We start from the raw sequence: 14,680 nt of genomic DNA on the forward strand, positions 1-14,680 counted from the left end.
TGCTTCTTCTATTTAATTTCAGGCCTCAAGAACATGTACCTTGTATTTGTGCATATATTTCTAGCTAGGTCAATGCATTAGGCCTCCAAAAGCTCAGGGAATTGTCCTCATCAGACCTCTGATGTTTATTTGGGATGCTTTTGCTGAATTCAGGCCAGATCTCTCCCCTTTGATAAATCTTTTCAACTTCTTTTAGTGTCATGATCTCTGATAATCCCTCTGCTATGCCCTAGCCATTGGTGAAATCACTTCACACGCATTTTGTGTCATCTCCCATAATATACCTCATGCCTTGGAAGACTTGTGAAGACCTGGGGACATAAGTAAACCAAATTTCCTGCTGCTAGATCTATGTCAGAATCTAGGGAAGGCCTCAGCATCTGCTTTTGAACCTCCAGTATTCTCAGCTGAAACTGCTCTCAGCTTTCACCAGCATCTCCGGAACTGTGAAGCAGAGCAGAAGCAACTTGGAGATGCAAATGGAGGTCTCCAGCTAAGAATCTGTCTTCTTTCTCCCATCACAAGCCTCTTTGAAGTTCAGAAATTATTCTTGAAAAGCTTAAGACCTGGCCTCTGAGAAACACTGATCCATAGGTCACAGCTAGAAAGAGGAAACAAAGGGTGACCAACACCTCTTCCCCAGCCGGGAGGTCTCCTGAGCATCTAACATTATAACAACATATAGATAGTAGAGTAGGAGAACCAGCATCATGAACTGGACACTACAAAAGGCTGGTTGAAAACACTCCTCCTGACCCCTAGTTCCATTGATATGACATGGATTCCTACTGTTTGTTTCTCTTCCTAATTTAGATGACAAAATGAATAAACTCACTACCTTGGACCCACATGAAGTTCAAGCACTCTAAGGATAATAACTTGGCCCAACATTATCAACCAATGGAAACAGCAGTTTTTGGTAGTGCAGCAAAAATCTGCACTTCACCTATGAAACTGCTGGCAAAGAGCAACTAGTGTTCTCTCCAGCAAGAAATTTAAGTTGTACAGTAAGCACTGCAGCAATCCAGCTGATGGATTACAATTAACCCTGTTTTCACCATTCCTGAAGCCTTAATGACTTCTCAAAGATAACAGAATAATTTAGGTTGGAAAAGACCTTTACAATCATTGAGACCAATCACTAACCTAACACTTCTAAGAGCACCACTAAACCATGTCCTTAAGTGCCATGTCTACACATCTTTTAAATACCTCCAGCAATGATGACTCAACCACTTTCCTGGGTAGCCTGTTCCAATGCTTGATAATGCTCTCAGTGAAGAATTTTTTTTCCTAATATCCAATTTAAACCTCCCCTGGTGCAACTTTAGGCCATTTCCTCTCATTCTATCACTTGCTACTCAGGAAAAGAGACCAACATCCACTTTGCTAGAAGTCTGAAGTGGCTTTAACCAAAAGACAACTCTCTCCTTGCCATAGCAAACAAAATTCTCCAAAACATGTTATTCCTGCTTCAATAAAATAAAGAGAAAATCTGAGAAACTCTTGGCAATTTTCATAAACCATGACAGTGTAATTATTATCTTCTGCCTCAAGCAGTGACATTTATCAAAACCTCAAAATGAGGTTTAAACATAACTGAAGTTTTTGTAACAGAAACATAAATGTAACTATACAAGTTACTCAAGCTTGTGTTTTAACTTTATAATTTTTCCTTATTTATATACTTCTGATGAAAAATCTTTTGATTATGTTGTTTGGTTTTCTGGGACTTTGTTTTTTTAAGACTAATACCCATGTTGGAAATCCATAGCGTAGAGGTAAAAAAATAGCTAATAAATGGCCTCTCAGACGCATACAGGTACGCAGTTCATACTAATTTGTAAGGTGTACACTCTGTCCCATCCATGGAGAAACCAACATAAAAATATATAGTTCAGGACCAAATCAGAGGAAATGGTCTTTTCTGTGGAGAACTACATGCAAACCGGTGGGTTTTTTGCCTACTCAGAGTTTCTGCCAACTCAGGTTTCTTTTTGACCAAAAGAGCAATTTAAGTAATAGGAACAAGCTTTGTTCCTTACCAGGTATCTTCACTACAGGTTAATTCCCAGATGGAAATGGAAGGTCACTTGGACAAAAAAGAAGAAAGTTGTCTCCAGTACATATAAATAAAAAATTAATCATCATAAGCACAACAAGAAGCCTAGGCTATGCTGAAGAAAGGTCTTTATTCAGATGCAACTCCAAAATAATTTGTGAAGAACAACTCATGCAAGTAAGAACTACTTGAGCCTTTGGGAAATATTACCCTATTTCTTGTATCTCATCCCAAATGAGCAGATGCAAAAATATGAGGTGAGGTGAAATGAAAGATTTAAAAGAGGGTTCTTGCACACAGATACTATAAAAATAAACAGGAAAAGGATTAAAAAAAAAAAAATAGAGAAAAAAGGAGTAAGAGTACCCTGATCAGAGAAGCTTGTCCAGATCAGTAGGCTTTTTACTAAAGGGAGAAAATAATTCAACAAAAACCTAGAAACACCAGCTATTCCTCCTCCAATTCTGTAACTGAAAGGCTTTTAATCAGATCTGAACCTATAAAATGTTAGCAGAGTAGCTAAGGGAATTGTCAAGATAATTCATAAAGAGTATGAGGAAGGGATGTTGTATTTTCCCTTCCACTTCAGTCAATACTTGTAGGAAAGTGGCAAACAAAAGGAAGACCTGTAGCAAATTAATCTATCTTCTCGTTTCCCAAAACAAACATCAAACAACCGATCTTAGTTTCCTGTATAGGAAGGAACAACATTATCAGACAGCTGCCTCTGTATTCAGGGGCTGCCTCCAAACACCACACACAGGGGAGCTTCCAAAACTACTTTTAAGAAAAATCTTGTTAGATGCAAAGCAAGAACCTGATTGTATGTGCTTATGTGTATGAATGTCAGTGCCCTGATCACTGTTTGCCATTGCAAAACAGGTATGTTGCATCTGACTAGAGGATTCCTCTTACCCTTAAACTGCCTGGGTGTTGTAAATTGATACTCATAACTTTCAAAATGCTCCAAATCAGCATTTTTTAAGATTACCCCCTTTCCTGACCACCCTGAAAACTCAAATTCAAAAGAAGGAGAAAAAAAGGAATTCCACTGCCTAGAAGTAAGTCTTCTGACATTTTCCATTCATATTCCTGTATGTTTCAAAGCAACTAAATGCAACCTAAACTCAAAACAAGTAATTTTACTTAAAAATTGATAATGCCTTTGTAATGACCTTTTTCCCCCTCTGAGTAATCTCCCTTTCCAATCCTTTCCTTACCCAGTGTGAATGGTGGATCCTATGTTTTCTATTCCCAAGTAAGCTTTTGAAAGAAAAATCTAATAGAGATTAGTAAGTAGATGTCACTATTATAAAATACTTGCTAATTAAGGAGCTCTTTGAGGACCTTTATGATCTTAAAGGTTGGGGAAAAACTGAAGATGTTAGTCCCTGAACAAGCAGGCAGAATGTTTCAATCTAATTGAGTATCTTGGGGCTCTGTGAGTGAATTTCCTGATTCTCAGAAGTTGGCTCAAGAATAGTCTGGCATTACTTTTACACTGCAGATTTATTATCACCATAATTTGTGAGCTTCTCCACAATGTTACACTGCATGAGATGCTGCAGCAGTTGTGCGGTGAGTTGATGCTGGCAGATTGCCAGCTGCTCTCTCACTCCACTACCCAGTACAACTTGTTTCCAGACATTCCAGTGGGAAATCCACTGCTGAGTATATACTGAAAAATGCCGTCCTAAATACTTAGGAAAGGAACTGATACCTCTTTTCCACAGTTAAGCTGGAAAAGTTAAGAGAAACCATCACCACATTAGACATGTGAATGTAATAAAGGCATTTTAAGCACTTTTTTTTCACTTGAATTATTCTTTCCTCTCCTCCTTCTAACCCATTTGAGCTCCATACCCAAATCACTGATATAATGAATGCATTGCTTAGCTCAGTAAGAGACTCCAGCCCAGAAGTCATATTCAGTAAAGCTGGTCCTGAAAATAAAAACTTGTAATAAGTTGTTCCTTTTTTGTTTGTTTGGGTTTTTTTGTTGTTTGTTTTTTTTAAGAGGATAACACTCATGCAAGGTACTATTAGAATCTTAAATGCTCTCTAGAACTTAATTAGCACCTAATATGAAATTATCTACTTATTTTATGAAGCTATTTAAAAAAACACAACATCTTTCATTTGAAAGAAGCCTTACCCAACAGAAAACCAGCTCTCATATAGTTATTCAACAGCCAAAACCTGCAAATAACCCCCTAAAACAGCAAGCCTGTCCTTAGTGTGCACATGTAATTCCTGCAAAGGTCACATACACAGTTACATACACAGACTGAAGGCAGGACCAACTTTCAAACTGAGTAGATCATCAAAGTCTCTGCACATTTATGTTATCAACACATATACATACACACAGGATGAGCTTTGGGGAACACAGCATTATGATATTTAAAAATGCATACTACCAGGAGTGCATGGTCCTTTTGAAATAGTAAAGGGAAAAACTCTTAGGAACAATCACTTTCTTTGTGACAGTTGTGGCCTTAGTAGGAACATGGTCTTAGAAAAGACGTAAAAATCCTCTAATATTCAGAATTACTGAAAAGTAGCAACTGACCTGATACAAAAGTACTTTCAGATCTTCTTTATTTCTGTACTTATTTTCACTTCTACAAAGAGATGCCAAAGAGAAGCAAGAGATCAGAAGAGTCAGCAAACCAGCTGCTATTCTGTAAAAACAAGCAAAAGAACAATAAAATCCCAGGAAGTATTGACAAAACATTCAGGCAATTTTCACAGAAGTGTTCTTCACTAAGATGCCATAATTCATTACAGTATCAAGATTTAATAATTTAAGGAAACTTCAACATCCAGCTTTAAAAAATCCAATTCAGGATTAAGTGCAGTTTGTTTGGTTGGGCTTTTTAAGTGGTTGGTTGGTTTTGGTTTGTTTGGATTTTTTTGGGCAGGGCATCAGGGGCTGGTGTTGTGGTTTTTGTAGGTTTGGGTTTGTTTATTTTTTTTTACTACAGGCTTGCCATCCACAAATACAATTGTGCACTTTTCATGGCAGTGCCAAAAAAATCCAATCCTCAATCTCTATTTTGGCCACGTGCCTGAGCTGTCATCCAGTATTTTTAGGTACTTTCGATTACCTGCAAATAGTATTTTGAACAAAATACCAACAGTGATCAGTGACCTAAAGTCAGTGGTTTCAAGATTTGTCAGGTTTGTCATCTAGCAGGGCAATTACACCACTATCACTCTAAAATACATAGCTTGTTTAAATCCAACAACAGGACTAAGAGGAAGACTGTCACTCATCACAAACAGAAAAAACCCACTGCTTGGCATTATTGAGTAAATCTGTTAATTACAACACTGTTTCAAAATAACAGGCATAATTCACTAAAAGATCAATACTAATATAATCATCAAGCAAACAAGGGAACTTTAAAGGCATCACAAGTTTTTTGCATGTATTTTTCTGTCATGCTGTAACCTTCATATGGAAGCAGTCAAATCATGCAGTCCTCATTTCCACTTGTCCCTTGGTATCTCCCCACTGAGAGACTACTGACAAAAACATCCATATGTGATTGTTGCATCCCCTGTGTTTTTTCAGGAATGACACAAACATGTACAAATACCCCCTACTCAGTAAGATCAGGCTACATAGGTGTATCTTAAAAGCAATGATCTAACCAATATAGGAACACTGTTACAGGCTACTCACTCAGAGAATGGAGGTTGGAAGGTATCTCTGGAGATCAGCCTAGTCCAACTCCCTGCTCAAAGCAGTGCCACCTGCAGCAGGCTGCTCAGAGACGTATCTAGCTGGGTATTGAATACTTCCATTGATAGAGACTCCACAACTTCTCTGGAGAACCTGTTTCAGTCAATGACCTCCCTTGGTGTAAAAACACTTTTTTTCTTATGTTTAAGCAGAATTTCCTGTATCTGAAATTTTGCCCATTTCTTGTCTCTTCACTGGACACTAAGAAGAATCTGTCTCCTTTACTCTTCACCTCCAGATACATATTATAAATATTGATAAGAGCCTCCTGTGTCTTCTCTTCAGAAAAAAAACAGTTCCAGCTCTATCAATCTCTCCTCTAGGGTAAGCAGTCCTGGCTCTTGCTTGCTCTCCTGTGACAGATACTCTAATCCTTTACTCATCTTAATGGCCATTGTCTTGACCTGGTCCAAGTATGTCTACATCTCTCTTTCCACAGAACCCAGAACTGGACACAGCACTTCCAGATGCATCTTGTCAGGGCCACTCTTTGAAGAGCAGCACATTCATCTGCTGCAAACTCGTTGAGATGCATTCTATCTCACCTCCCAGGTCTGTAATGAAGACGTTAAAATAGTAGTGGCCCCAATACCAGACCTTGTTGTGCACCACTAGTGTTGGGCCTCCAGCTGGACTTTGTGGCACTGATTACAATTCTTTGAATTTGACAGTTAAGCCTGTTTCCAGTCCACCTCACAGCCCACTGATCTAGCCTGTACATCATCCATTTGTGTACGAGGGTATTATAGGAGACAGTACAAAAATCCTTGCTGAAGTCAAAAAACCCAATATTCACTGCTCTCCCCTGGCTCACTGAGCCAGTCTTCTCAGGTTGGTCAAGCACAACTTCCTCTTCATAAATTAATGCTGACTGCTCCCCAATCACCTTTCTGTCCTTCTTATGTTTAGAAATTATTTTCTTCCAGGATTTGATGCTCGAGTACCTTAACGGGGAGTGAGGTGAGGCTGACTGACGTATAGGTCCCCTGAATCCTCTGTCTTGCCCTTTTTGAAGGTAGCAGTGACAACATCTGCTTTCTTCCAGTCCTCATGAACCTCTCCTACCAGCCACTGCAACAACTCTTCAAAGATTATCACTGACACTGACCAGCTCCTTCAGCAGTCCTGGGTGTATCCCAGCAGGGCCCATAGACTCACACATGTCCAATTTGTTTAGATGTTCCTAACCTGACCCTCTTTCCACTATGGTTATGTTTTCCTTGCTGCAGACTTTCTGACAGAATCACAGAATTCTGGCTGCTGACAAGTCTCAGTAGTCTGAAGGCTGGGATTCCTGATGCCTGTCTTATCAGTAAAGATGGAGGCAGAAGGTCTCAGCTTTTTCCATGTCCTTCATCACCAGGTCCTCATCCTAATCAGAAGCAGGGCCACATTCTCCCATCTTCCTTGCTGCTGTGTGCTGTCTTCCTGCACTTTATATACCACACTAGATTCAACTCCAGCAAAGCTTTAGCTTTCCTAACCTATTCTGCATATTCAGACAGTGTCCCTATATTCCTCCTGGGTCATCTGACCTTGCGTTTACCTCTTGTTTGCTTCCTTTTTATAAATGAGTCAGAAGCTCCCTGTTCTTACCATACAAGCTTCATTAATGACCTGAAAAAGCCCTGCCTGACCTGACATCCAGTGCCACTGCCCAATAATAGATTTAAGAAAGCACTTATTCCTCACTGGCACTCCTTCTCTCCTTCCTGTATCTTCTCTCTCAGCATCTCCTTATCTTTCATATCCTGAAATATCATGCATACATATATTTTTAATTGTTGCTTCAAGAATTTTAAGTTTCAAAACTCCCTTGACAACATTCAGACAGGTACAAACTATTCCAGAGGTACAATGTTCCACTAGAAGAATAAACAGGAAGATGTATAGCCAGGGTAAGGTGAATGTAAAGAAGTGTCAAGATCTGAAGGTAATTTAATTCCATTTCTCTTTCTAAACCATACTCAATTGTTCTAAACAATTGAAAAAACACTTCAGTTTGGACCAGCAGAAATACATACATGTGCATATACAGCTGAGAGGTCACAACGTAGCCAAAGCAAATCTGTCCTGAATATTTCTAAAGTGCCCAAGCATCAAGACTAAGTAAGAAGGGTTTTCAAAAGATAGATTTAATTCACAGTGAAAAATATCAAGGCACAATGTTAATATCTAGCCTTATAATCTGCAATCATTTATTATGGCTTAAATCCTTTATTTTTACTGAGGATCAGGCACACAGGCTTTGATAGGGCACAGTATCTTCTGCCAGACAGCAGAAGGAGCCATTGCAGTTCAGGTCAATTCAAGTCTATCTCTGCAGTAACTACAATGATACCATAAACCTAACACCTTCCGGCCAACCACCTGGATTGCATCCAGATATGAGAAAATCCTTGTATGATGAAAGAGTATCTCACAGAAAGAGAGGAACAGACAAAAAAGGTGTACTAGAAAAAAAAAGCAAGTCAACAGCTGTAGAAAATCAGACAAAGCAACATCAGAAAAGAAAGCGCAGAACAGAGAAGCAAAGTGGAAAAAAAGAAGAGACAAAGGACCCATCAAGGAAGCAGGCAGCTCTGCCTATCCTGTTTGTTCTATTTCCCCGAATATTTCATTAGGTGGAGACAGATTATTCAAAAGACAGATTATTCAGAATTAGATGCAGGAATTCAGAAAATTGTTATAAAATTAAACTACTTCTGAATATAAATTCTTATTCACATATATCATTGCTATTTACCATGTTTTCACCCCAGTGAAGCTCATCCTTTAATGACAACTTTTATTTTCAGGCAAAATCTGCAAATTTTTGGATTGTGGAAAATATTACATCCAAAAGGAAATTACAGAATAATGCAAAGAGCGCATAGATGTGGCAAAATAATTAAACAGTCTATTGTCTTTCAGATTAGTGAAAAAATGAGGGCTCTATAATGTTATTTAAATTCTGAATTTCAATGCCTGTCTCAGCAAGCTTTCAATAATACAATTCCTCACATATATCAAAAGTCAGTTGAAATTTTGAATATCAAAGAGGGAAATAAAGAAGTTTCAAGAACAACATGAGATTCTTACACCAGAGGAATATTTGGTTCTCTTCCTACAACAGGCATTAAGGGAAATATTGCCAGGAGCACACACAGAAGAGTCCAGATCAATGCTGTTGTCTAAAAGAAGAAAAACAAATGGGATTTTTTGGAGATCACATGGACAGAAAATTGTCAAACAGAAAAAAACACTTGTAGTGAATTACTAACAGCTACTAGCATCTCCCACAGGCCAAAAATCAACTGAAAGGGGCACAGGGTAACTGGTATTATAGCACTTCAATTTAATACAGAAAATAATCTCATTTAAACAGCTGTCAAAATCCTTTCAAAGACAATGTGAATTAAAGCTAAACTTATACTTAAAAGTACTCTCAAAGTACTCTCTTCACACACTTTGCTGTCACCAGAAAGCTGATGAGTAACCTTATGGAAGAAAGGAATAAAACTAATCTCATCAGAAGTTTGCAGCTACTGACTAATCACCTGTTCTCCAGCAATATGGTAACATTTTCCAGTATCTGAATCTGAATGCCATTTGATTTAACCACCATAATAATCTAAGTAGTACTCTAAATTATTTGCTAGGAGGAACAAACAAAACAACCTATCCCAGATATTTGACTCTAAATAAAGACATTAAGAGATATATCACTTGATGTTTTCAAGTGCAAGTCAGAGTCAAGTTCCTGAAAGGAAATTTTCAGTGCTGCAAAACATCTTCTGTATATACCTAGCTTAAGAAAAGTTACTTGATTACTTAAATAACAAACAAACCAACAAAAAAACCAACAAAAACATATCTCCATCTTGACTGTACTTACAGAGTAATTCGACTATGTTTTTTTTCTTTAATTAAAATCTTGATGTTACCCCAGAACCTTGCATTTTAGGTATTCTGTGAAATTAGAGATGTTTGAACATGCTAATGGAAGAAATGTCTCTTACACCAAAAGTTGTGCCAGTTCACACTCATATCTACAAAACTGAACTTTTTTCCTGGAAAAAACAGCACAGAAAGCTACTTCTGAGGAACAGTGCATGCCAGCTGATTGCAGACAGTATTGAATTTACAAGCATATTTCAGTTATAATTTTTTTTCCCCAATACATTATTATTTTACTTAAATGGTGGCACTTTTCACGAATCACGCATGTCAACGCTTCTATCACCGTTACAATTTAATAAATTATGTGTATTTCATATGACTTTTAAATACAGCATTTTTTATTTATCCTTAGGATAACACTAAGAGCTAACTCATAGCTACTCTGAAATTCTTAAGCAGTCTTGTTACTTGTGTAAGAGTTCTATCTAGATCATATTCAACCCATTGCCTTGCTACATGCTGTTCAGGACAAAGATCAGAATAAGAGCATAACTGAACAAGAATCTAAAGGAGCATTCCAAGTAGACCAGTCCAAACATCCTACAATGCAATCAGATGTTAGCCACTGAAAATGTTCTTTTTAGACAAAGAAATACAGTACCTTTGCTTGAACCCACAGCTGTGTGATCACTGGCCAGCCAGCAAAGACAAGAAGACCAATGGTTAGAGTAGAACGGTAAAAAAAGCTGAAGACCTAATAAAAAACAACAAAAAACACAAATCTAACACAAAACTGAAGAACAAGCACATTAATAATAGTTACCATTTCTCAGAGGTAAAATGCTAGCAATGAGATAACCTGTTGATACATATGGATAAAATACTTACTAGTATTTCAATTCCCAGTGTACAAACCAAGAAGAATCCTATAAACTGACCAATAGGAAGTGACAAGAGATTTCCTGCGAGGTCTTGAATAACAGGAATTCTGTTCAAAATGATGGAACAAAATGGTAATTGTTTTTAAAAAATAGAAATAACACAGAATTTTACCTTTAAAGGGTGGAGAGGGAATCAGAGCACAATAAATGTTTAAGCCATTGATGATCCCACATACTGTTTAGAAACAGACTGGGTGATGACCTGAGGCAGCTTCTGCTCAGTTTTACTAGATAAGAAATCTACACTAAAACCCTCCAGGTTTTCCCTCCCATTTCTGGCCCATCTTTGCCAGTATTTTGGACAAGCTTTAGATTATTCTTCATCCAAATTCACTCTGAGTTTATGAACATTTTTGGTTATGCTGTGCTTAATGTTCATCATAACTGATTAAACACTCAGAAGTTCTAGAGACAGGGAAAAAAAATCCCTAGTTAGTTTTGCAGTGGTTTATGAGGCAGCTATTACCTTAGCACACTTGGTCTTATTTTATCTGAATAATATTGAGTTGGTATTTACAGAATTGCCAGGTTAGTAATAGAAATCAGAAGGTAACAAGATTTTTGGATTTTGAGACCCAAACAAGACAAGTTCGTTTCAATATCAGAGCACAACCCTCAACATGACTAGTGCATGTTCTCCAAAAGCAACTGGAGTTGAGCTTCTTGACCCTTTACAGGATTGTACTATTCCAAAATTACTGGAGAAATGGGACAAATTGTCCCATTTTACAAAAGAATCAGCTGTTACGGGTACTTGCCCAAGATTTTAGCACCCTTTTGCCAGAGTCATGAGAGAACTAAAAGCACTTTGTCTTGGAAATATATTAATTTATTTCTGCTAACAGAAAAGCTATCTTCTACAATTGGCAGCTGCATCAGTCTGTTTGGAAACTACTCTATATATCAAGTGAAATATAAACCAGAGGCCTCTGAAATGTCTCAGAAAGCATTTCAGTTTAATAAAATTGTACCTAAATTTTCTCCCAAACTTATGGGAAAAGTTTAATTGTTAACAAAAAGGAAGTACAGACCCAATTTTATAAAATATTCTTTGTAAAATGTATTCTTTACTTACTCTCTCACAACTGCATACCATACTGGTACTGGCAAGAGACAGTATATGTAGTACGTCCAAGGACATGTTTGAATCAACAGGAAAAAACCTATTACCATTCCAACAAAGGCAAAACTGTAGAAGAGAACAGCAGGTTCCTGTAAAACAAATGGTGGGACAAAAACTCCTGAAACAGCAATAAAACTTTTTAAACTACACACTATTTTCCATTTGTTAGTTACACAGTAAAGCAAATGTTATTTCAACACAGCCAATCACGCTGCCTTGTGTCTATGTACAGAAATCTGGATGTCATTTCCAGCCAGATGAAAAACAAACAACGATAGGATTTGAAGATCTAATTCTAAACATGTCTCTAAATAAGGTCTTGCAGTAAAATCTGCACAGGCACAGCACACTTGTACAATCTGGAAGACCAATGTATTCAATGTTATTTATGTTCAATGGATACTTGAAGTCCATTTAAAGTCAGAGAGGCTAAAGGTCTTGGGGAAAAAAAAGAACTATTAAATTTAGATTCTAAAAACAGACTTAAAATACAACCTTTTGAGTTCAAGTTCAGTTCATAGAATTACAGTTAAAATGTTTAAAGAAAATTCCATTAGCACATGTTTCCTCCTCCTGCTTGAAACATTTGTAAGAGAACTAATTTAATTGAAATATAAAGCATTAACTCCTACTGGAAAAAAAAACCAAACCACAACAAAACGCAGCTCTTCAGGATCTAGAGACAAGTACCAAAGGGAAGGAGGCCTGCAACCAACCTTCCACATGAGCAACAGCCTTACTCAAAGAGCCTAAAATTTCAAAACAGAGGACTAGAGTCACACAGCACTAAAAGGCTCCTATCAAAGCTAGAACTGTTATTATATTTAATCCTAACCTAAAACAGTAGCTTTGGGTTTTTCTAAAAGACAAGTTAAAAAATAATTAAAATAAGAGATTTTAACATTTCCCCCACCACATGCTCAAAGAAATGCATTTTCAGATTGAGAGAGCTGTAATGAGAAAGATCAGAGAGAAAGGAAAGCAAAGAGAGAAAGGAAATTTTAAAAATCTGTAATCACAGACAGGTAGGTTAGTCCTTAATCACCAGGTAGGAGCAAACTCTCCTTTGTGCAAAGAGAAGCATTTAAGCAGTCACTCTGCATGTGCCTTTTACCTGGTCATCGAACTACAAGTAAGGGAAGATGATGTACAAGTTTTAAATAAACAATTTTATCTTTATGCATTGCAACCTGACATAGCAAAGACAGCTGCAGTGACTGGGCATATCGTGTAGGTAATGACAAGGTGAAATCACTATTTCCTCCTACACGAATGCTAGTTTCCCTGAATGACTTATGTAGACAGATATGCAACTATGTTATGTATGCTGAGAAGACATTAAATTAGCAGTTTACATAGATGGGTTAACATTTTTTCTGCCCCTACCCTGCATCTGATGCATAACTGCCTTGATCTAAACTGACAGCAAAGGCAAGTTCTAAATTGTTTTTAAAATTGAATTTCTGTTAAGATTTGCCATTAAATAAAAGAGTCATATAGAAAGCTGCCCTAACGTAATTTTTTGTTTGTTTCAAATTTTCCATTTGCTGACAGACAGAATGAATGTGTATAGATAAAATACACATACTACATAATTTATCATTGAACAAGTAAACACATACGATCAACGTTTTATTCCACATAGAGACATAAATATTATAGAGTTCAATGTAGTTGCTCATGCACTGAAAATGGAAACTAGACTTGAATTCTCTGTGTATGCTTAAAAATAGATTAAAGGGTAGGCTTCTTGCTAAGTGAAACAATGTACTACAAAGTTTTTTCAGGTGCAGCATATGAAGCCAAAACTTTTAAAGATGATATATACAGGATATGCAGTTTCATTATTCAGATTTTATAAGGCTGTGCTTTGCAGAAGACTATTTGTCAATGGCAGATTAGTTTCTCAGCAAAATTCTTTAAGTAGCTCCAGTATTACCTCTAAACAAAATAATTCCCATATATGAAACATTAGCCTCACACTGTGATTCCCCAAGTATTTAGGAACACTAGAACAGGTCTCAACAGAAAAAGGCCTCTTGTTAAAACTGAGAAAAGAAAAATTATATGGACAAAGAACTAAGAAAGCATTTTTTTTTTCTACCAGTGTCACTAGCATAAAATTTGTCTTCAACAAGTACAATCAACATACCAAACGAAAATCTGATGTCAACTAAAAATGCTAAGTTTTTGCTTAATGTATTCATTAATGTGCCTGATACTCAGTTTATTTCTTGTAATTATGTTGTCCATATCTAACATAACATGCTTTTTGGATTACTACTTCTCAGTTATTTGATGAAAGAAAACCTAAATCATGCAGTACAGTGCTTATGAATATTTTCCATTTGATTTTTGTTTGATCATTTTCATTAAAGGCCAAGGCTATCTCATTTCAGCCAGTAGTAAAAACCTCAAGATAGCATGATAGGAATTTTCTCAGAGTAATATACTGAAGGCAGTAAAGATGCTGATTGCTTATTCTCATTTACATCAGCAAATTAAACAATTTCTTTTATTCTGAAGCAAATGTTTGAAGTTTCCTTCCCCAAGGCCTTAATCCTTCACTAGTGAAATGCTATCTTTTTGCCTGTTCACCTTTTTGAGGTCTCTCTTTTCCTGACAAATGACTGAAAATAAATGAATTTTCTCGGATTTTGGACTTTGTGAAAAATCAAACCATAATAATCTTGTCATAAAGAGCTTTCTTCACCTTTGATGTCCTCCGTTGCACCCTTGCAAATCACAGAGCAAGAAAGCAACCCAAGCTGTGAAACCACAGCCCACCTTTCTATTAAAACACATTATACATTTAAAATGCAATGATTTAACTGCATAGCTTCTGAAGATTAATTGCACACTGCTAAAAGAACAGGAATAACATAATTTACATGCTAATTTTTTTGGCCTTACAGTAAAGA

The 14,680-nt window shown here is 36.9% G+C and overlaps 1 protein-coding gene across 1 annotated transcript in view; it reads right to left on the minus strand.

The window, feature by feature from the left end:
• Positions 1-14,680, minus strand: part of PIGN (phosphatidylinositol glycan anchor biosynthesis, class N) — a 96,382-nt gene that overhangs the window by 28,192 nt on the left and 53,510 nt on the right. The window contains exons 14-18 of the mRNA XM_010000953.1: positions 11,712-11,848; positions 10,584-10,683; positions 10,357-10,449; positions 8,895-8,986; positions 4,635-4,746 (exon numbers count right to left, since the gene is read on the minus strand). Of these exons, the coding sequence (XP_009999255.1) occupies positions 4,635-4,746; positions 8,895-8,986; positions 10,357-10,449; positions 10,584-10,683; positions 11,712-11,848 (534 nt within the window). The remainder of the gene's footprint in view (positions 1-4,634; positions 4,747-8,894; positions 8,987-10,356; positions 10,450-10,583; positions 10,684-11,711; positions 11,849-14,680) is intronic.

The sequence above is a fragment of the Chaetura pelagica genome, unplaced genomic scaffold, assembly GCF_000747805.2.
Source record: "Chaetura pelagica isolate M959 unplaced genomic scaffold, ChaPel_1.0 scaffold104, whole genome shotgun sequence".
NCBI classification, from domain to species: Eukaryota; Metazoa; Chordata; class Aves; order Apodiformes; family Apodidae; genus Chaetura; species Chaetura pelagica.